General features: G+C 59.2%; 1 protein-coding gene across 3 annotated transcripts; it reads left to right on the forward strand.

Annotated features, from left to right (window-relative positions):
- Positions 1-1,109: 1,109 nt before the first annotated feature.
- Dhx34 (DEAH (Asp-Glu-Ala-His) box polypeptide 34) lies at positions 1,110-20,451 on the forward strand. 3 transcript variants are annotated; one of them, XM_005413866.2, is made up of 17 exons: positions 1,110-1,193; positions 4,924-5,893; positions 7,952-8,263; positions 9,791-10,045; positions 10,470-10,572; positions 11,032-11,249; positions 12,570-12,744; positions 13,361-13,554; positions 14,064-14,165; positions 15,244-15,486; positions 15,693-15,866; positions 16,078-16,195; positions 17,130-17,236; positions 18,247-18,546; positions 18,877-19,053; positions 19,212-19,347; positions 19,742-20,451. In XM_005413866.2, exons 2-17 carry the CDS (start codon positions 5,192-5,194, stop codon positions 19,873-19,875), a joined length of 3,450 nt encoding a protein of 1,149 aa, XP_005413923.1. In that variant the 5' UTR covers positions 1,110-1,193; positions 4,924-5,191; the 3' UTR covers positions 19,876-20,451. The 3 variants fall into 3 exon arrangements, with proteins under 3 accessions (XP_005413923.1, XP_013364991.1, XP_013364990.1); XM_013509536.1 differs by lacking the exon at positions 1,110-1,193 and adding an exon at positions 1,228-1,309; XM_013509537.1 differs by lacking the exons at positions 18,247-18,546; positions 18,877-19,053; positions 19,212-19,347; positions 19,742-20,451 and adding an exon at positions 17,988-18,181.
- Positions 20,452-22,371: the final 1,920 nt, after the last annotated feature.

Genomic DNA, 22,371 nt, shown 5'->3' on the forward strand with positions numbered 1-22,371 from the left:
CGGGGCTACATCGTGAGTCAAGGGCAACCTGATCTACACAGCGGGACCCTGTCTCAAAACAAAAACAAAAACAAAAACCAAAGTTCCAAAAATGCAAGGTCTTCCCCAACACCGCTCCTCCTTTCACAGCTGAACCCTCGGGTTCTGCCTCCCAAAGTCTTGTTCCCGCTCCTCCGCATCACCCACCAGCTGCCCTCAGGCCTCCACGCAGTGACCTTCCTGGGCCTCTTTCTCTTCCTGGTCCCCTACAGATCCGCCAGGGACAGAGGACCCTGCTAGCGTCTCAGGCAGCTCCGTCTCCCTCCTGCCCCATCTCTGCCGGCCGGCATCCGGGGCTCCTGCCCCACGCAGATGACAGCGTGTCCTGCTGTGATGACCGTCCCACTCTTTCAGCCCTGGCGCCTTCCTGACGTCCCTCCTTGAGCGCACACCGTGTCCCATGTCACCTTGTGCGCCTGCAGTTTCCTCTTCCTAGAACGCTTCCCCTCCAGGTGTCCCCAGGCGTCACATTTTTTTCAGCTCTCTGCTCAAATGCCACCACTCCGTACTGAGGATTGAACTTAGGGCCTCTGCACTGACTACATCCCTATTCCTTTAAACAATTTTAAATTCTGAGACAGGGTCTTACTTAAAATTGCCCAGGCTCGGCTTGAAATTGGGATCTTCCTGCCTCAGGCTCCAAGGGATGGGATTACAGGTATGTAAGCCTGGCACACCTAGGACTAAAAAGGACTCACTTTTCTCATTCATTTAGTCATTCAACAAACACTTGCTGACCATCCACTCCTCCACAGGCTCTGTCGGAGCTGGGGAATCCAAGACTCCCGATAAAGAAAGGTGCCCGGCATTGGGGGCTGGGGTACTGAGGTTGGTTAGCATAATTACTGCGTTAATAATGCCCGCGCTCCCTCTCTTGGTTAAAACCCCCAGGTCGCGCGTTCCTGGTGGGTGTGCTTGGGGACAAGTAAAGCTCAGGGCGGGGTAAACGTACTCCGGAGTTCCTACCGCAATGCCTCCTCCCCACCCCTAGTAGGCGCAGTTACTCGAGGCCCCACCCTCGGCGAGGTGGAGGGGCAGGAGGGGCTGTGCGCAGGCGCACGTGGGGCTTGCGGTGTGCGCAGGCGCAGGCCTGGCCTCTCGTGTCTGAGGGGCACTTGGGGCCGGAAGTTGATGCGCCCGCGCCTGTGGGCGAGGTGAGGGGCGGGGTGCGCGGTTGTTTGGTAGCGGCGGGGAGAGAGGGATGCGGGGGCCGTGTTTGGTGGCCGAGGAGCGGCCGCCGAGAGGGGAGCCAGAGACGAGAAACTGGGAGGTAGCCGAGTGCCGCAGGGAGCCGACGGGGAGAAGCCTGCGCCGCCCTGGCAGAGTCCGAGACGGGAGTTATCCCTGGATACCTCCGGGAAGCTGAGGAACCGAGAGGCGGGAGGCGGAGGGCAGAGGGAGGCGGAGAGCGAGGGAGAAGGGCCTCGGCGCTGGAGGCGCACGGTTCCCCCAGCGCTGGGGAGGCTGAGGCAGGAGGATCCCAAGCTTGAGTCCAGTCTGGGCTGCTTAGTGATTTAGCGAGACCCGGTGCCAAAATAAAACGGACTGGGGAGGCGGCAAGGGCCCTGGGTTCCTTCCCCAGTACCACAAAATACAAAACCAAAACCTAGAGAAACTGAGGGCGTGAGGTCTGCGGGTGCCCCTGAGGGGGGCTCATGGGGGCCGCATGGTCCCACCATGAACGTGGGCGATGGGAAGGTAGAAAGTCAGGGCGGACCAGAGAGTGGGTGATGGGGCGAGCTATGGAAAGGTGGAGACGGGGAATGGGGAGAACATGGTAAAAACGAGAGGATAAGGCAGGTGTGGTGTTGCATGCCTGTAGTCCCAGCACTCGGGAGGCTGAGGCAGGAGGATCACTGTGAGTTTGAGGTCAGCCTGGGCTACAAAGTGAGCTCAAGGCCAGCCTGGACTGCATAGTGAGACCCTGTCTCAAAAAAAAATTAAAAAAGAAAAATTGGAGAGGATAAGGCAGATGTTGTGGCTCTCGCCTGTAGTCACAGCGCTTGAGAGGCCGAGGCAGCGGGATCCAAGTGAGTCTGAAGCCAGCCCGGGCCGCATAGTGAGTTCAGGGCCAGCCTGGACTATGTAATAAGACCTGCATCCTTCCCCCAAATTGGAAGTGATGGAGCATCATGCTTGAAAATGGAGAAAGGAAATGGACTGTAGAATTCCCTTCTTCACCTGCCTCGACTTAACCTCCGTGACTCAGCACCTCCCTGTGCTGGGAGGAAAGTGTGTCCAGAGATGATTTAGAATACGGGTGTGGTGACACAAATAAGCAGTGTTAGCCGTTGTTAGAGCTGCCGACCACTGGGGACAAAGTATTCCATGGAGAGATGCGGAGATGGTTATACAGAGAAGACCAGGAAGCGAAAACAGAAGCAAGGAAAAAGATGCAGACCGGAAATGGGAAGGACAAGGGGAGTTCTGAAGAGAAAGACAGAGTTGGATTGGAGAAAATCAGACAGAAAAATAGCATCAGATGGATGAGGAGATGGGGCTGGGGTAGAGACGGAAGGGAGATGAGATGGTGAGGTAGATTAAAAAAACAGACCAAGGCTGGGTGTGATGTTGCACGCCTGTAACCCCAGCACTGGGGAGGCCGAGACAGGAGGATCACCTTAAATTTGAGGCCAGCCTGGCTATGTAGTAAGTTCAAGGCCAGTGTGAGCTACACAGTGAGACCCTGTCTTAAAAAAAACACAAAAGTTGGTTTGCTGATGGTCACACACTTCACTAGTCAGGAGGTTCCAACCAACATCTGCCTGTCTCCAGATCTAGCACACAGAGGAAGGCTCTGGACTCTTTAGGGGCCTAGGCCTTTTTAAAAATCATTGATACAAGGGAGGCTGAGGCAGGAGGGTCAAACACTTGAGACCACCCTGAGCAACTTAGGACCTGTCTTAAAAAGGGTTGGAGCTGGGTGTTGTACATGCCTATAATCTCAGCACTTGGGAGGCTGAGGGAGGCTGATCACCAAGAATTTGAGGCCAGTCTGGGCTACATAATGATTCAAAGCCAGCCGGAACTACGTAGTGAAACCTTGTCTCAAAAAACAAAACAAAACACAAAAGAGGATTGAGAAGCCCTGGGTTCAGTCTTCACCAAAAAAGAAAATTCTAGCTGGGTGTCTTTGTGCATACCACACACCTGTAATCCTAGCACTTATTCCCCTGAGTTTGAGACCAGCTAGGACTAAATAGTGAGACTGTCTCAAAATAAAAATCTGATAAATTTACCTCTAGAAAATTGCATATACAAAGTATGTTTTTTGGTTTTTGTTTTTGTTTTTGTTTGTCTTTTTGAGACAGGGTCTTGCTATGTAGTTCAAGCTGGCCCTCGACTCACTTTGTAGCCCAGGCTGGCCTCGAACTCACAGCAGTCCTCCTGCCTCAGCCTTCTGAGTGCTGGGATTGCAGGTGTATGCCACCACGCCTGGTTTAGTATGCTCTTTTTCTGTTCATTTTTTTGTTTTTTGTTTTTGAGACAGCAGCCTGCTGTATAGTTCAGGCTGGCCTTGAACTTACTGCGTAGGCCAGGTTGACCTCAAACTCTGGGCAGTCCTCCTGCCTCAGCCTCCCAAGTGCTGGGACTACAGGCATGCATCACCACACCTGGCATATGTGCTTTTTACCAGGGAGGGATTTTTCAACTGAGAGTCAAGAACCCAGCTTAAAGCAAAAAGGTGTTTTTTTGTGGAGTGAAGAGTAAAGAGTTAAAGTTGTGACCATTGAATGATGTCACCAAGCTTCTACCACAGCCATCCTCCATCATTGTACAGGGCCCACCCTTGCGTGTGTCGTGTGCTTCTTTGTGCCCAACACACAGGGTTTCTCTAGGGTAGATCTGGAAAAACCAAAGTTCTCCACAGTTACTACTACAAAGGGCTCCAGGTTTACGGGAAACTTGCCTAGTTACTACAGAACCATTCCTCCTACTAACCAGGTGTGAATTTTAGAGATGAGCCCTAATTGGCCCTGACTGGGTCATGTGTCCACTTCCCAGACCAATTACTGATTAAGGGGAAAGTAGAGTACTGTGATTGGTCAGGCCTTTGTCACTGCCCCCCTAATACATGCTCTCTGACTCAGAGGCCAGCGGGACCATGTGGAATTGAAGCAACGGATACTGTTAAAAAGAAGGGCCTGGGAAGTATGCTAGGCAGGCAGAAACAATGCAGATGTCACACTAACAAGGTTTTCCCTGTGTCTCAAGGGCTTCTAGTGTCCTGAAATCACGGACCTCTGTCGCTCTTCACAGTATCACACCCCTTGTGTTAGCTGCCTGTTACGGTTTATATCTAGGTGGCCCCTAAAGCTTCATGTGCTCACAGGTAGGGCTTTTGAAAGGTTCCCAAGCCAGGCGTGGTGGCACTTGGGAGGCTGAGGCAGGAGGATCGTTGTGAGTTCAAGACTAGCCTGGGCTACAAAGTGAGCTCAAGGCCAGCCTGAACTGCATAAGAGACCCTGTCTCAAAATGACAAAAAAAAAAAAAAAAAGGGTTTTTGGATCCTGAAGGCCAGGGCTGCCTTGCTGTTAGGAAGGGCCTGGTTAAGGGTGGCTGTGTCCCCCTGGCTCCTCCCTTTTGCTTGGCCAGGAGTGACCCCTGTTCTTCCTTAGGGTCTCAGCTCAAGGGTGCTCTCCTCGGGCATCCTTTCCTGCTTCCCAAGCACGGGCAGGCTCTGGGCTTCCTTGAGCGCAGCCTCCGTCGCTGCAGTGCTGCGGTGTGGGGGTGCGTGGGGACGTGTGTCTCCCGTGTGACCGCAGCTGTCCGTGAGTGTGCAGGTGGTACTGTTACCTCCTTTCCCCGGCCCAGTGCTTGAGAAATGTGTGTGTGGTAAATGTTCCTGAAAATGAACGGATGTCTTCTGTCCTCTTCCCCAAGCACCTGGGGCCTGAAAGCCCAGGCTGAGCTCGTGTCTGCTGGAGGTCGCTGCTGGAGTCCCGAGCGCCAGTCTCACAAGCTGAGCCCGGACACCTGCTGTCATATGTGGTGATCGCTACCAAGAAAGAAGGAAAGTCAGCTCTTTAAAGAGAAAGTGCTCCCTTTTTGCAAGGCCGACCTGTTACTGCTGCACTCGGGAATGGACGAACGAATCAGGTCCAGGTGACCAGAACTGAGGCCCGCTTGTGACACCGTTGTGGGTCACAGCATGGCTGCTCCCAGGGCCAGGGAGGCTAGGGGTCACCGAGACCACCGCCGGGTTCCCAGCGAGGAAGAGGCCCTGGAGAAGTGGGACTGGGATCGTGCGGAGACGCGGCGCCTCTTCGAGGACGCCTTCTTCCGTGACGAGGATTACATCCGTCAGGGCTCTGAGGACTGCCACAAGTTCTGGGCCTTCTTTGAACGGCTGCAGCGGTTCCAGAGTCTCCAGACCTCCAGGAAGGAGGAGAAAGACCCCAGACACCCCAAACACCGCATCCCAGCCCTGGCCGACCTGCCTCACACTTACGATCCCCGCTACCGCATCAACCTCTCTGTCCTTGGCCCTGACATGCGGGACACGGGGCGGGGCAGCCGGCTGCCCCCGAAACGAGTGTCTGAGTTCCGCCGGGCCCTGCTGCACTACCTGGACTTCGGCCAGAAGCAGGCGTTCGGGCGGCTGGCCAAGCTGCAGCGGGAGCGGGCCGCCCTGCCCATCGCCCAGTACGGGGACTGCATCCTGCAGACGCTGAAGCAGCACCAGGTGGTGGTTGTGGCTGGGGACACGGGCTGTGGCAAGTCCACCCAGGTGCCCCAGTACTTGCTGGCGGCTGGCTTCAGCCACGTGGCCTGCACGCAGCCCCGGCGAATTGCCTGCATCTCCCTGGCCAAGCGCGTTGGCTTCGAGAGCCTCAGTCAGTACGGATCCCAGGTCAGTGGGAAGTGCCAGGGCCCCGGTCGCTCCAGGCTGACTCTGCGGAGTAAGTTGGTTGTGCACGTGGCAGCATCAGTAAAACTAAGCCGCTGTCCTTTGACCTGGAGATGATAATTCTAAAGCTTTAGCTACAGGTTGGGCCGTATGTGGTCCAAATGACAAAGGCGCTACAAAGTACCTAGGATAGCACTCTTAACAGCAGAAAATAAGAAACATTATGAATGCTCATTGGTCATTTTTCTGAGCAGGCCTTTAAAAAATTTGTTTTTAAAATTAATTAATTAATTAATTTTTGGCTTTTTTGAGAAAAGATCTCACTGTGTAGCCCAGGCTAGTCTGAAACTCACTTTGCAGCCAAGGTGGCCTCAAACTTGCTGCAATCCTCCTGCTTCAGCTTCCTGAGTGCTGGGATGACAGGCATCACCACCACACCCAGCCAAAAAAAAAAAAAAGATTTATTGTTAAGGGCATTTCCTCCTTCTCTCCTTCCTTTTTCCTTCCCTCTGTCTCTCTCTTTTTCTCCTCTTCCCCTTTCCCTCCTTTCCATTTTTCTTTTCCTTCCCCTCATTCTTCCCCTTCTCCATCTTCCTTCTCTGCTGAGCATGGAACCCACACACTAAGCAGATGCTGTACTGCAGAGCTACATCTCCCACTTGACCCTTTCTTTCTTTTTTTTTTTTGACGCTTTTTTAATGGTGATCTCTAGGGTTCCAGTCTTGGTCCTGCCACTTACAAATGTTCTGTTGTTGTTGAAGTTACAATACTCTAACAGAAAAGAGTGCACGTGTCTGGGCTGAGGCTGTAGCTCAGGGGTAGAGTGCTTGCTTACCATGCATGAGTGCTGGGTTCCATCCCCAGGCTGCAGGGAAAAAAGTGCACACATCCTAGGTACATAGCTAGGTAAATTGTCAGGGGTTGAATACATTTATATAACCAGTACCCTTTAAAACCCTAAACATGTCTGTGAACCCTCCTGAACCTGCCCTGATATCCTGAGGGTCATGTCTGTTCTTAGTGATAATTATTTTCATGATCAATTATCACTTCTTAGTGATAGGAGGCTACAAATTATTTTTGAGACAGGGTCTAGCTATGTAGTTCAGGCTGGCCTCGAACTTGTGGCAGTCCACTTGCCTCACCCTCTCAACTCATGGGATTACAGGTGTGTGGCATCACACCTGGCTAAAATTTTGCCTACTTTAAGGTCCTGAGGAAGTTCTCCAATACTTTTTTTAAAGAATTTTTACATTTAGAGCTACAGTTCATCTGAAATCGAGTGTGCAAGTGTGTGCATGATGTGAGGTAGGGGTTATGATACATTTATTTCCTCTGAGTACTTTTTTTTTTTTTTTTTTTTTTTTTTTTGAGACAGGGTCTCCTTATGCAGTTCAGGCTGGCCTTGAGCTCACTTTATAGCCCAGGCTGGTCTTGAACTCGCAAGGATCCTCCTGCCTCAGCCTCCCGAGTGCTGCGATTACAATTGTGCACCACCATGTCCGGCCTGAATACTTTTTTTAGCTGTGTTATCTTGAATGATGACGTCAGTTTCCCCATCTCTGAAGTAAGGATAATAGTTCTTAGAACAGTGGAGGTGATGAGGACTAAAGGAGTGTAAAGCGTATAGGGTGGTTGCTGGCTCTTAGTAAAGACCGAAAGGAGATAATTACTACTTTTACAGTCAATAATGTTACACACCAGGCAGTGCCTCTGATAGTTTATGTAAGTTATCACACATAATTCTCACAGCACCTGGGAGAGGACTGACATCTCTAAGGGGTAGCATTGGTGCCCACGGGCAGTGGCAGTAAGTGGGCTTCAAACTGATGCCTCGGGGGCTGAGGATTTAGCTCAGCGGCACAGCGCCTGCCTGGCAAGCCCAAGGTCGTGAGTTCAATTCCCGGTACCGGAAAAAAAACAAACGGATGCCCGTTGGGCTCCAGTGTCTGACGCGTCAGCCTGGCATGACAGGTTTCCACGTCGGGCTGGGCGGGGGTCCAGCATCCTGGCCCAGGGTCCCCTCCTGATCCCGACACTTTTCTCCCTCCTCCCCCTCAGGTCGGCTACCAGATCCGCTTCGAAAGCACACGCTCGGCGGCCACCAAGATCGTGTTCCTGACGGTGGGGCTGCTCCTGCGGCAGATCCAGCGCGAGCCCAGCCTGCCCCAGTACAAGGTCCTGATCGTGGATGAGGTGCACGAGCGGCAGCTGCACAGTGACTTCCTCCTGGGAGTCCTGCAGCGCCTGCTGCCCACGAGGCCTGACCTCAAGGTGGTCCTCATGTCGGCCACCATCAACATCGCGCTGTTCTCCAGCTACTTTGGCAATGCGCCCGTGGTGCAGGTGCCTGGGAGGCTCTTCCCCATCACGGTCAGTGTCCCCAGTGTGGTCCCCCCACCCTGGGAGGTCTGCTTCCTTTATGTGCGTTACCACACATAATTCTTGCAGCACCTAGGAGAGGACAGATCTCTGAGAGGTGGCATTCTTTGTCCAGTTAAGGACATTCTCTCTTTGTAAGGCTGCTGCTTGAAAAAAAAAATTTTTTTTAAGTGTTTTGAACATTTACTTAGCACGTAGAGCGCTAAGTTAAAGTTACAGCAGAAGCTCTGTAACAGCTGCTAACTACTGTAAACAGTAATCCCAAAATATAAAAACCCAAGTAAGATAGACACTTATTTCTCTTTTATAAAAATCTGATGAAGCTGGGCGTGGTGGCGCACACCTGTAATCCCAGCACTCGGGAGGTTGAGGCAGGAGGATCCTTGTGAGTTTGAGACTAGCCTCGGCTACAAAGGGAGCTCAAGGCCAGTCTGAACTCCATAGTGAGACCCTGTCTCAAAAAAAATAAAAAAGGGGTTGGGGATTTAGCTCAGCAGCACAGCGCCTGCCTGGCAAGCAAGCGCAAGATTGTGAGTTCAATTCCTGGTACCAGAAAAAAAAACCCCAAAAAATAAAAAAATAAAAAAATAAAAAATAAAAATCTGATGACCAGGGGAAGTAGTGCATGCCTGTAGTCCCAGCACTCCATATAAGAGGCTGAGGCAGGAAGGTTACTGTGAGTTCTAGGCCAGCCTGAGCTGTATAGCGAGACCCTGTCTCAAAAAAGCCAGGAAAACAAAAACAGAATCTGCTGTGCCAGGCTGGTAGTCCACTCTCTCCTGTGGTCACCCAGGAGCCCCAGCACCTCTCTTTCTCTTCTGCCTCCCTGGGTAAGGTTTCTCAGTCGCGGTACTGACACTCGGGCTGGGTCCTTCCTCAAGTGGGTGGTCGTAGTCATGTTGCAGTTTGGATGTTCAGCAGCATCCTTGGCCCCTAACATTAGATGCCACCAGCATTGTCCTTCCTCGCTTGTGAGAACGCGGAGTGTCTCCAGGCACTGCCACGTCTCCCCTGCTGGCAAAACTGCTCCATTGAGAAGCACCAGCCCAGGGGGTTGTCCTTGTCTGTGTAGTTGCGGCCTGCAGGAAGGGCTCCCTTGTCCCTGTGGCTTCTGGTTCAGGGTGCCCATGGATGGATCTTAGAAGCAGCTCTGAAAAAAGCATGAGGCCCTTCCCGAGAGGTGATCTTCAGGGCCTTCATCAGGGTTCTGCTACTTAGAGATGCTTTTTTCTGGTTGCGGTGATCATACTGCAAACCCAAGAGAATGCTGGTATCATAAGTGTACAGTTCAGTTAATTTTCGTAGATTAGATACATCTTCATAGCTGGCATCCACGTTTTTTAAAATCAGCCATTGTCAGCGCTCCATAAGCCTGGCTGCTTTGTCCCTTCGTCTTGTCCCCTGCGTCCTGCACTCGGAGGGTGGCATCTGTCACCTGATGTCTGCCCCCGCCCACCACCGTCCCCATGCTGCTGCTGGAGTGACGGGTGGGGGCCTGCCCGGGCTGTCTCCTCACAGGTCATATACCAGCCGCAGGAGGCTGAGCAGACAGCCTCCAAGTCCGAAAAGCTGGACCCACGGCCTTTCCTGAGGGTGCTGGAGGCCATCGACAATAAATACGCAGCCGAGGAGCGTGGGGACCTCCTCGTGTTCCTCAGCGGCATGGCGGAGATTGGCGCCGTGCTGGAGGCCGCCCAGACCTATGCCAGCCGCACGCAGCGCTGGGTGGTGCTGCCGCTGCACAGCGCGCTGTCCGTGGCCGACCAGGACAAGGTATCCTGAGAAGCCGGCACCCGGGCGGGCGGGGGCCTCTCTCAGCCGGGAAGGTGAGGGGGCAAGGGCAGCTCCGCAGGACCAGGGCAATTCACAGATGCAGTTACACAGCCACCACATGGCTCTGAAGACACAGTATGGCGCCTAGGCTTTGTCCCAAGAGCACTGGGGAGCCATGGGAGGGATGGATCCGAGGGTATGAGACAAGAGGCCAGAGGGGAAGCCGCTGCGGGATCAGTGGGAAAGGGGAGGCCTGGGCAGGGAGGGCCTGGGGCTTGGGGAAAGGACGGCCAAGGTGTTCTGGGGGCCGCAGGGGAGGGTGGATGGTGACCATCTTTGAGTGGGGGGACTCGGGAGGAGAAGGACTAGCAGAGGATGCCAAGGCCACTGTGGGGCACATCCCCGCGCCTCCTCCCTCCCCCAGGTGTTTGACGTGGCGCCCCCTGGAGTCCGGAAATGTATCCTCTCCACCAACATCGCAGAGACCTCGGTCACCATCGAAGGGATCCGCTTCGTGGTGGATTCCGGTAAGGACTGCCCCTCCCTGAGCAGGGTGAGTGCCTGATGTGGGCAGCGCCTTACTGCATTCAAGCTGGGCGGTGGCAATGGGGGAACAGGCCAGAATCTCCCGTTCCATGAGGAAGTGTTCAGAGTGCCATCCGTTAAACCCTGACATGCTCTTGGTTTTAAGGCACATCCCATTTTCACGCATGGTAAGATGTGAGAAAGGTTGGTGTTACAGGGGTGAAGTACCTGACCTGTCCTGCCCCGCCCTTTGCTCCTGGCCGTGTCCCTGTACCTCCCCGGCCCCGTGTGGCAGGTGCTTCCTCCCGGTGTGTAGCTGCCCGAGCCTCTGCAGTGGTCTAGGAGAGAATAAGTGAGAGGCAGCTTTCCTCCTGCCCTCCTCCTGGCCGGGAAGCAGAAGAGGAAGAAGGGCGGGTGGGTCCCACTGTCCCCTCCACTGTCCCCTCCACCCTGTCCTGCAGGGAAGGTGAAGGAGATGAGCTACGACCCGCAGGCCAAGCTGCAGCGGCTGCAGGAGTTCTGGATCAGCCAAGCCAGCGCCGAGCAGCGCAAGGGCCGGGCGGGCCGCACAGGCCCCGGCGTCTGCTACCGCCTCTATGCTGAGTCCGACTACGACGCCTTCGCCCCCTACCCCGTCCCCGAGATCCGGAGAGTGGCCCTGGATGCCCTGGTGCTGCAGGTGAGGTCTGGCCAAGCGGGCTGTGTCCTGACCGTGTTGCCGGGGAAGAAGCTGGGCGGTGTGCAGGTGGGAGCGGGCCGCAGCGCAGGGCAGGAGCAGCAGGGCTGGCCAGCCACGGATGGGATCGTCCCTTCCAGAGGCTGAAACCTGGCTGAGGGGAATCACGGGGCGACACTATGACTGAGAATGGCTGCAGCTGTAGCCTGAAACCCCACAGGAAGTGGCTTGCGCTTTTTTTCGCTTTTGTGGTGCTGGGGATGGGCGTAGGGCCCATTCGGGATAGGTAAGTGCTCCACACCAGGCTGCAGCCTCAGCCCAGGCTGTGGGCAGTTGCAGTTCCGGCCGCGCCTGCTGTGTGAACTCTCTGACCCCTCAGACCTGAGCTGCCAGTTAAAATGATGCTGGCTTTTGCTGTGCAGAGAATCTGCACTTCCTCAAGACCAGAAGCCCCAGACCCCAGATGCGGCTATGGAGGTGGAGCGAGATCCTGTGGGTGGGGCCTCTCTGGCCTCTGTAAGCAGCGCTTAGGATGATAAGGATGAAAAAAAATTGCCTGGTACTTTCTGGACCAGCACCGTTCTATGTGTTTTATGTATACAAAACTTTTGCTCCACATAAAAACTTTATAGCCGTGTATGGTGGCACCTGGGAGGCTGAGGCAGGAGGATCATTACGAGTTCGAGACCAGCCTGGGCTACAAAGTGAGCTCAAGGCCAGCCTGAACTGCATAGTGAGACCCTGTTTCAAAAACAGGGGCTGGGAATTTAGCTCAGCAGCACAGAGCCTGCCCAGCAGTCTCAAGATCGTGAGTTCAATTCCTGGTACTGGAAAAACAAACAAACAAACAAAGACAAAAACAAACAACTATAGGAGTGAGGACGAGCACACACAGCAGAACCTTGCCCCTGAGTGCCATGGGCATCCCTTCTTCCTCTTGGCCTCCAGAAGCGAAGGCAGAAGCAGGGAGCTGCCCTTTGTGGGTCTAAACTTTAAGGCCCTGAGAACTTTACACTGGAGGCCCTGGCCAGGCCCCTCCCATCTCTCAGCAGAACGGGGGCCCTGTGTCCACCCCTGTGTGTCCAGTGCTGTCAGGGAACGTTGAGTGATGGGCCCAGCTCACGCTGCCGTGCCTGGCCACTTCGATCCATCCCCTTGTCCATCTGTGTGAGGGGGCCCGGGGAAGATGCTGGCGCCCAGAGACTGCCAAGCCCCCTCCCCAGCCCTGCATGGTGGACTTGGCGGGGAAGCTTCCCGGCCTGCGTGCCCCTTGGCCACAGTTGCTCACGGTTCCCATCCAGGGGCTCTGCTTCTCACCCGCAGATGAAGAGCATGAGCGTGGGGGACCCCCGCACCTTCCCCTTCATCGAGCCGCCGCCCCCAGCCAGCCTGGAGACCGCCATCCAGTACCTCCGGGACCAGGGCGCGCTGGACGCCTCTGAGGCCCTCACGCCCATCGGCTGCCTGCTGGCCCAGCTGCCCGTGGACGTGGTGATTGGTAAGGACCCCAGCATGGATCCCAGGGGCACCGCTCCCTGTCCACGTGGCCCCTGTCCATGTGGCCGCTGCACAAGGTGCCCTCGTGGCCACTCACGTGGCTCCTGCCCTGCTCCTGCCTGATCCTCCCCTCACTGGGCTGGGTCTAAGAGTGTTGGAACTGGGTGTGGTGATGCGCACCTGTGATCTCAGCACCGTAGGAGGCTGAGGCAGGAAGGTCGTGAGTTTGAATTCAGTCTGGTCAATTTAGTGACTCAGCAAGACCATGTCTCACAATGTAAACAAATAAAGGGCTGCGGGCACAGCTCATCGCGGAGGCCCTGGGTTCAATCTCTAGTCTTGAAAACAAAAGAGGAAAGTGTTGGGAGGAAAGAGCCAGGGAGGGGTGGAGTGCCGGGGCGCCTGTCAGCTGTGGGTGAAGCGTAGCTGACGGCCGTGGCCAGCACAGCTGCACAGCCCGGGAGGCAGGGCCGGGCTCACTTTGGCCGGCAGATGGACAGGCTGGGCTCTTGGACCCGTGGGTTTGAACCTGACCCCGGGCTCCAAGGCCTCTGTGGTTGAGCTGGGCTGGGCCGGGAGGGCGGGGTCCTGGAGGCTGAGGCAGTGCCGCCCCCCAGGGAAGATGCTGATCCTGGGCTCCATGTTCAGCCTGGCGGAGCCCGTGCTCACCATCGCCGCTGCCCTCAGCGTGCAGTCGCCCTTCACACGCAGCGCCCAGAGCAGCCTGGAGTGCGCGGCGGCGCGGCGCCCCCTGGAGAGCGACCAGGGCGACCCCTTCACGCTCTTCAACGTCTTCAACGCCTGGGTGCAGGTGAGGCTGGCGGCCGCCCTCTGCCTGTCCGCTGTCTGCTGGTCCCCGCCGCGGGGTGCCCCGATGCCGCAGGTGCTCCCTGTGCTCTGCCATACCCTGGAAGGACCCCGAGCCCTCCCCGGGGACCCTGTCTTGAGAGGCCAAGGGACAGAATGTGCCCAGGGCCAGCGTCAAGAGGGACCTGGGTTTCTAAAGCGTGAGGAAAGCCAGGTCCCTCTGGAGCAGGTCTGCCGCCGTGCGTGGCATCTGTACAGCCGTGTGTCCCGAGTCCTGGTCCCTGCTCTGTGCTGGGCACTGCTGTCCCTGCCCCCCAGGTGGTCAGTCCAGGGCAGAGACAGACATGCCTCCGTCAGTGGCAGTGCCGGGGGCTGGGACCAGGAAGGCGGGGAGCGGGGGCTCTGAGACCGGCCGCCGGCCCCACCTCCCTGCTGGGTCTGGGCAGCCTGGCCGTGGTCACCGCAGTCGCCGGCTGGCCAGGCCCGGACGCCTCCCCGCCGCCCTCCCCCCAGGTCAAGGCCGAGCGCAGCCGGAACTCGCGCAAGTGGTGCCGCCGGCGGGGCGTGGAAGAGCACCGGCTGTACGAGATGGCCAACCTGCGGCGCCAGTTCAAGGTGACCCAGCTCCCCTCCATCGCTGGCCAGCCCGGGCCGCACCGCAGCGCAGGCCCGGGGCCGAGGGTGGTCGGGGAGGCGGCTGGGGCGTCCTCTCTGAGGAGGAGCTGGAGATGGAAGCAGCACTGCCTCGGGTGAGGCTCAGGAGCCTGAGCGGTGTCTGGTGTGCGGTTCCTGTCACTGCTGTTGTCCTCCTCTGCGTGGGGACGGGTTTCTGTCACGGGCGGCCCCTCCTGTGGCCAGGCGGTTGGTTAATGCTCCAGATTGCCTCTGTTTCGCAAGGGAGGAAGCCCTGCCGCGGAGCGCGCAGGCCGCAGCCTGACGCCATCCCTGTGGTTGCGGACAGCGGCTCCGAGTGGTGTCACCTAGCCGGTACACCCCCCGGTTCCCGGGGCGCCAGGCGGGGGTAGCAGATGTCCTGACCGCACCATCTCTCGATGGCCTCAGCTTCTACAGCAACATTTGGTGTGGGTTGGGCCCAGACACAGAACCCAGGGGGAAGTGTGGCTCCTTTGCACACCACACACACTTGCCGACGTGCGTGCACGTTAGCACACGCGCACACGCATCCCGTGTCCTGCAGCCGCCATGGGTGGGGCTCACGGGGAACTGCCCGGCAGACTGCGTCACTTGAGGACAGTGACAGGCGTGGGCAGGGAAGAGGAGGAGGGGACGCAGGTCTCCCGTGCCTGAGTCACTCCAGAGTCTGCATGATGCGGAGCCCCACCCGCACCCCCAGGGTCAGACTCGCAGAGCCCTGGGTTGGGGGTCCAGCAGTTGTCCAGACGTCCTGGTCACAGGGGCTCAGGGGCAGTAGGGACTGTGACCAGAGCCTGGGGACAGCCGTGGAAGAAGGGAGCCTGGCTGGGGCCCCAGGGAGAGTCCCAGGAGCAGCCACCCGGACCTCTTCCTGTGTCCCTCAGGTGCCCCCAGGCCAGCAGCGATGCCAGCGCCCCCACAGGGCTTAGCCCTGCCCCATCCCCTCTGCTCCCACAGCCCTGCAGGCGGTCCTGGGCGGGAAGTGGGGGCTCCGAGGGGACCCACTCAGCCCGCCCTGCCAGCCCCCTCCTGTCCTCAGGAGCTGCTGGAGGACCACGGGCTGCTGGCTGGGGCCCAGGAGGCCACGCCGGGGGACAGCTACAGTCGGCTGCAGCAGCGGCTCGAGCGCCGGGCCCTGCACCAGCTGAAGCGGCAGCACGAGGAGGGCGCGGGCCGCCGGCGCAAGGTGCTGCGGCTGCAGGAGGAGGCGGATGATGGCTCCAGCGATGAGGACCGTGCTGGTCCTGCTGCCCGGCGTGCCGACGACAGCGTGGACATCCAGGTGGGGCTCGGAGGCCGTCGAGTTTGCTGAAGAGGGGAGATGGTATGTCCGGGGCTCTGAGGGTCCCTGGTGTCATGTCCAGGAACAGTCCTGGGGACCGGCCCCAGCCCTGGCAGTCTGCAGGAGGCCCGGGCCCGTGCGTCCGCCCGCCCGCGGTAGCCGGCAGGGGCAGCTCCTCAAGAGCCCCTCACACTGTGTTCCCCCAGGACGTGAAGTTCAAGCTCCGGCACAACCTGGAGCAGCTACAGGCAGCCGCCAGCTCGGCCCAGGCGCTGACCCGGGAGCAGCTGCTCCTGCTCAAGCTGGTGCTGGCCCGTGGCCTCTACCCGCAGCTGGCCGTGCCTGACCCATTCAACAGCGGCCGCAAGGACTCAGACCAGGTGCGCCCCTTCCCCTGCTCTGTTCGTCCTTCAGCTCTGTGCTGGGACGGCGTGACGGAGACCGTGCCCCAGGCGGCCAGCCTAACTGGGTGGGAATCAGGTGGGCTCCCTGGAGGAGGAGCTGGGGAGAGGCAGGAGGAAGTGTGGCTGGGGATCTGGCAGAGCCAGCCTGGGGGCCTCTGACCCTGGCGCCTGCCTTTGCCCGCTGCAGATCTTCCACACCCAGGCCAAGCAGGGAGCCGTGCTGCACCCCACCAGCGTCTTCGCCAGCAGCCCCGAGGTGCTGCACACAGAGGAGCCTCCCGCCACGGGGGCCGGAGGGAGCCGAGGTGCGGGGGCCCAGGCGGGACTCAAGGGGCCAGGGACAGCGACCCAGCGGCCTGGGGGCCCCATCTCCGGGTTCCCTGTGCTCCTATACCCCTCGGGGCAGCGGCCTGCCGGCTGGTCCCTCATTAAGGGGCCAGCGTGGCTGCTCCCAGTTGTCCACGTGGACAGCACGGCTCTCGTGGGGTGCTAGGGTCGGGCCGCCTCGTCCTCTTCCTCCTGCTCCTCCTCCTCCTCAAACCGGAGCAGTGACCCTGCTTTCTCAGAGTGATGAGCACTGACCCGAAAAGATAAGGCACTGTGATGCTGGGGGAGAGCGGGATCTTCCTCCGAAATTTCTGGCCGTCAGTCCCTCGTCTCTTTCTTCCTGTTCTTTAGCCTTGAAAATGCCAGAGATCATTCAAGTAGTGTGCGATGAGCCCGACGGACGCCCTCCCGTCCGTGACTGCCATTGTTGTGCTGTCCTCGTTTCTTCTGTCGCTTCATTCTTTTTCCTTCCTTCTGCAGTCTTATTTCTGGTCTTTCTTCTCTTTTTTTCTCATTCTTTTTTTCTGGAGTTTTTTTTTGGGGGCCCGGGGGGCCAACGTCTGGCTACGCAGTTCAGCCTGGCCTTGAACTCACTGTGTAGCCCAGGCTCCTGTGAACTCGCAGTGATCCTCCTGCCTCAGCCTCCCCAGTGCTGGGCTTCTAGACATGCATGCATCCCCACGCCTGGCCGTATCCCAGGCGCCCTGTGGTCTAGGAACAGCAGTACCCAGGAACGTTTGCGTCACTACAGTGCTGCTGTCATCCTAACAAAGTGACAGGGGCCCCGCCCATCCCCGGCAGTCCCGTTCGTCTCCCACCCGGCACCGTCCTGCGATGACCTGACCGGGTGGCAGGGGTGGCAGGGGTGGCCGAGTGCGCAGAGCTAGGCCTGAGCTGCCCTCCACCTTGCAGATGACAAGGACAAGATGAGCAGCAAGCACCAGCTCCTCGCCTTCGTCTCCCTGCTGGAGACCAACAAGCTGTACTTGGTCAACTGCGTCCGAGTCCCTGCTCTCCAGGTGGGTCTCGGCCGCCTGCTGTGCGGGCCGCTGGCCGGAGGGTGACACAGGTGACCCAGGCACGGAGCTGAGGGTGGCAGGAGGCGGGCCTGGGTTGCTGCGATGGGTGGGGGCACTCGGAGATGGTACAGGATGGGTGTCCCGCAGGGACAGGGCCGCGCTGGTCTTTGGGAAGTGCGCCCAATGGGGCCATCGTGTGCAAAGGCCCAGAAGGCCCTACAGGGGCGAGGCAGCAGGGTGCCCGGGGCAGGGCCTGTGAGGGAGGCGGCTGGGCCCACGGTGGGAGAGGCGAGGGAAGGGGCTGTGGAGCAGAGCCAGCGAGGGGGTGGCGCTGGCCCGAGGTCGGCATCCCCGGACTCCTACACAGGCGCATGTGTGGGGGGCTGGAGGGCAGCACAGTCCACAGACCCCGGCCCTGCCCCAGGTGCGCCCCAGCCCGCCCAACCTGCACAACATCCCCCAGCCCTCTCTGAACAACCCGTCGATGCGACACCCCCACCCCTCGGGCCCTCACCCGCTGTGCAGATCTGCAGCCACACCCTCTCCCTGTGCCCCTGCCGCTCCGCCTCCCGCCCTCCGGGATGCTTCTTAGGACACACACTGTTTTACCCTCTGGTCGTCTGCGGCTGTGGGGATCAGACCCGGGGCCTTTGAACTGAGCTACTCGCCCAGTCCTTTTTATTTTCATTTAGAAACAGGGTCTTGCTAAATTGCCCAGCAGGGGCTTGAACTTGTGATCCTCCTGCTCCAGCCTCCTGGAGAGCTGGATGCAAGTGTGCGCCACCACACCTGCTGTCTTCCTCTGTGGACCTGCTTTTCTCTTCCTGAGTCAAGTGGTGCAGACGTTGTCTAGTCCTCCGTCTGGAGAGCAGCCGCGCGGAGACGGGTGTTGCGGGGGTGGAAGACGGGGGTTGCACTGGGTGGACAGAGGGCCGCCTCAGGTGGGCGGGCAGGGGGGTGGCGGCCAGGCTGGGCAGGGCCCGTCTGTGATGGCCTCGTCCCCTCTCCAGTCCCTCCTGCTGTTCAGTCGGTCCCTGGACACCAATGGAGACTGCTCCCGCCTGGTGGCCGACGGCTGGCTGGAGCTGCAGCTGGTGGACAGTGAGGGCGCCGTCCGGCTCCTGGGTGCCGCCCTGCGTCTCCGCGCCCGCTGGGAGAGCGCCCTGGACCGGCAGCTCTCACACCAGGCCTGGCAGCAGCAACGGCAGCGGCGGCAGCGGCTCGAGGAAGACGAGGAGGAGGCTGCTCCCATCAGCCGCACGGAGGTGGCCGCCCTGAGCAGGGAGCTGCTGCAGTTCATGGCCACCAAGGTACCACTGTGGCCGGGGCGGCTGCACCCCCGGTGCCTAGATGCAGGCACAGGGAGGCTGAGTGACTGAGCCAGGCTCACACAGCTGGTGGGGGTGGAGCTTGCCCCAGAGTGCTGGAGAGAAGGTCCTACCCTGTGCCACGCGTACTGCTTCTTGGGCAGATGCTTATTAAGCACCTTCTGCGTGCACGGGTGCTTTGCCCAGTTAACGGTTCAAGGCATGCAGCTGTAGGGGGAGCACCAAGAGCCTTTGCTGGGAGGGCTTCAGGCACGACTGCATCCAGGCGCCTGGTGCTGGCTCCCTGAGTCTCTCCTGTCTCTCCTCCCTTAGGTTCCCTGCAGCCTCCGGCGCCTCACAGGGCTGGAAGCCCAGAATCTCTACGTGGGACCCCAGACCGTCACGGCCACCCCCAGTCTCCCTGGCCTCTTCGGCAGCTCTACCCTGTCCCCCCACCCCACCAAGGGTGGCTACAGCGTCACCGATTTCCTCACCTACAACTGCCTCTCGGTGAGCGCGGACCCCCTGGGCCCCCCCGAGCTCCTGCTCTGGAGACAGGACGTTAGGAACCCCACACAGACCCTGCCGGCCGCGTTCCCGCATCTTTCAGGGCTCTGGGAGGGGCTGCAGCAGGGGCCGGGCTGAGGCTGACGTGCCCCCCTCCGCAGAGCGACACGGACCTGTACAGCGACTGCCTGCGCACCTTCTGGACCTGCCCACGCTGCGACCTGCACCTGCCGCTCACGCCGCTGGAGCGCGTGGCCCATGAGAGCGCCTGCGCCGCGGGCCTGGACGGCGGCCCAGGCAAGGAGGCGCGGCCCGGCCTTGCAGCCCCGCGCTGGGGCCCCCTCCTCCGCCTCTGTCACCTGTGGGCTGTGACCCTCTTCGTGTCTTCTGTCTCTTGGTGTCTCTGTGGCCGTGTCCTGTGTTTCTTTCTCTGCCCCGTGCCCATCTCTCTCGGCCACGTCCCCCATGGTCACCGAGGGGTGCCGCGCTGTCTGCCACGGTGCACCCCCCGCGGCAGGGAGCCAGCAGTCGGGCCACCTGTCTCTCCCGCTGTCTCTCCCTGGCGGTGACGAGGTACAGACCAGCCTGTGTGCGTAGTTACCAAGGAAGGCTTCCTGGGGGGCTGCATCTGGGTTCCCCAAAGGTGGGCAGACAGCGGGAGCCCGGCGCCCTGAGCCTCCCCTCCCCACAGGCGCCGAGGAAGCCGCCCCTGAGCAGCCCCAGAAGCCGTCCGCCCTGCAAAGGCCCTACCGCTGCGACGCCTGCCACAGGGACTTCCTGTTCACGCCCACCGAGGCGCTGCGCCACCGCAGACAGCACATGTGAACTGTCAGCGCCCGCCTGGCCCCGCCTGGCCCCGCCTGGCCCCGCCGGGACTCCTGTGCCGGCCAGGCTCGGCGCGGTCCGGGGGAGTAAAGCTCATCTTATGCCTGCTCGCGTCCGCCTGGAGGAGCCCCTGCCTGAGGGTGTCTGTCCCCGGAGCCCCCCACACCCGGCCACCGTGGGTCCTGCTGCTGCAGCGCCTCTCCTCTTCTGGGTGATGCTGTCCTCGTGGCCAGCTTCCCCGTGACCAGGAACCGGATGCGCTTGGCCGCGGCTCCCCTGGACTCGCTGTCTGCCTGCCGTGCGTTGCTCAGCACCGCGTGGCGGGGCTCCCTGCCTGGCCGGTGGGTGGCAGTTGGGACAGAGACTGGGCCTCACCTGCACCTGAGCCTCAGAGCTGCTGTGCCCTCTGTGTCCTCGGACATACGTCACTGCTGCGCCTCGGGTCCCTTCTCTGTGAGACAGGGTCATAGCTCCCGCCTTGGAGTCAGCACAAGCCCCCAGGCCAGGGTCAGCTGCCCGGCTGTGCAGCTGCTGTTCATTTTTATGGGTGAGATTTTTTTTTTTTGGTACTGGGAATTATGGTGATTTATTTTGAGACAGGGCTTCGCTTTGTTACCTAGACTGGCTTTGAACTCCTGGGCACAAGTAGTACTCCTGCCTCAGCCTCCTGAGTAGCTGAGACCATAGGTGCATGCTTGTTGCTGGTGTTTAAGATCAAAGTCGCATGCTGGCCAGGAGGTGTGGCATTGGCACACCCAGGGGTGGCCCCTGGCTCCAGCAGGAAGGATGTCCCCAAACCTCCACCGAGCTCACACAAGGGACGCCACCCTGCCCCACCCTCCTTGCCTGACCCCGAAGACCCCCCTGTCCAGGGCAGGGTGACTTCAACAGCCTTTTGGTCTTTGTCTCAGGAGTGGCTCAGGGCCAACCCCCTGCTCTCGCTGCAAATGCTTCCATTTTGGGTGTTTTGTTTTGTTTTGTTTTGTTTTTTTCCGGTACTGGGGAGTGAACCCAGGGCCTTTGCTCTGAGCCATATCCCTTGTCCTTTTTAGTTTTTGAGGCAGAGCCTCACTAAGTCACCAAGTTCCCCAGGCTGGCCTCAAACTTGAGATCCTCCTACCTCAGCCTCCCAGATGCCATGATCACAACTGTGTGCCCCATGCCTGGCTGCCAAAGAGCACTTTGAGGAAACAGGTTGTGTTTTGCTGTCTCCCCCGTCACCATGTTTGGTTCACCATGCTGACGATCTGTGGAAGGTGACGCGTCCCGACAGGAGTGGTGTCCCCATCTCAAGGTCCCCTGGTCCTCTCCTGAGCAGTGCTGGATCCAGCTGCTCTTTCCCACCACCCTGGCTGGCTCCGCCTCCTTCCTCTCGCAGCTCTGCTCGGTTTCCAGGACTGCTGGGACCGAGAACCACAGACAGGGCGACTTCCGGCTCCTGGTTCTGGAGGCCGGAAGTTCAGGAGCAAGGTGTCCACAGGCGCGGGCTGGGGCGGCTTCCTTGGCTGCTTCCTGCGTCTCAGCCCTCAGATGCTTGCAGACGGGGCCCTGTTCCCAGCCGTCTGTCCCGGTGTCCGCAGGCCCCTGCGGGGGACACTTAGGCCGGACCAGGTCGGGCCCACACGTCTTAACTGAGCAGCTGTAGTTCTGTTTCCAGGGCTGGCTCGGAACGGGAATGAGCTTGGACGTGTACTCCGGGGACAGGAGCAGCCTGCAGTGTCCCCCTGCCCTGCCCCCGGCACATATCCCCCTGTGCCCCGCCCCTGCTCAACAGCTGTCCCAGGGCGGGAGGGATTCAGCGTGAAGTGAGGTGTGGACTCCTGCCCGCAGGGTGGTCCTGGAAGACAGGCTGTTAAGTGACAGAAGCAGACACACCCGTGTCCACTGCCATGAGATGTTCAGCCAGGTGTGCGGGCTCAGGCTTGTAATCCCAGCCCTCTGGGAGGCTGAGGCAGGAGGACCACAAGTTGGAACCCAGCCTGGGTAACTTAGCAAGACCCTGTCTCAAAAGAGGCAGAGGGTGTAGCTCAGGGGGAAGGCCCAGGGTTCAACCCAGTACTGAACAAGAAAGGAGGGAGGAAGAGGGAGATGGAATGAAGGAAGGAAAGAAAAAGGAAAAACAAACCTCAGAACAGGGAAACCCATGCAGAAAGTGGCTTAGCGGGCGGCCAGGGCGGAAGGTCGCACTGTTACAGGGGTTCTTTGAGGGGGTTCACGGGTTCTAAAGCTGGCTGCGGGGGTGCTGATGTACAACTTCAAAATGGGCGAGTTTTGCAGTAAGCAAAGTACATCTCAGCCATGCTGTTGCCCGAGGGGGAAAGACGCCCGTGGCTCCCTAGCACCCCCTGGAGGGCACCAGGCTCACTGCTGCCCGTGCGGCCCCTTCGGCCTCTTCCGCGGTCCGTGTGCCCTCAGCGCCGCACCCGTCGCCGGCCCTGCCCCGGCGCAGGCTCGGGCCCCGCGTCCCCGGATCTGAGGCTCCTGAGCTGATGAGGC

Source organism: Chinchilla lanigera, unplaced genomic scaffold (assembly GCF_000276665.1).
Source record: "Chinchilla lanigera isolate Chin_1 unplaced genomic scaffold, ChiLan1.0 scaffold00173, whole genome shotgun sequence".
NCBI classification, from domain to species: domain Eukaryota; kingdom Metazoa; phylum Chordata; class Mammalia; order Rodentia; family Chinchillidae; genus Chinchilla; species Chinchilla lanigera.

Coding starts and splice junctions, on each gene's coding strand:
- Dhx34 (XM_005413866.2), top strand. CDS start 5,192: ATGGCTGCTCCCAGGGCCAGGGAGGCTAGGGGTCACCGAGACCACCGC. Junction 13,555..14,063: donor TCTTCAACGCCTGGGTGCAG/GTGAGGCTGGCG, acceptor CCCTCCCCCCAG/GTCAAGGCCGAGCGCAGCCG. Junction 17,237..18,246: donor TCCGAGTCCCTGCTCTCCAG/GTGGGTCTCGGC, acceptor TCCCCTCTCCAG/TCCCTCCTGCTGTTCAGTCG.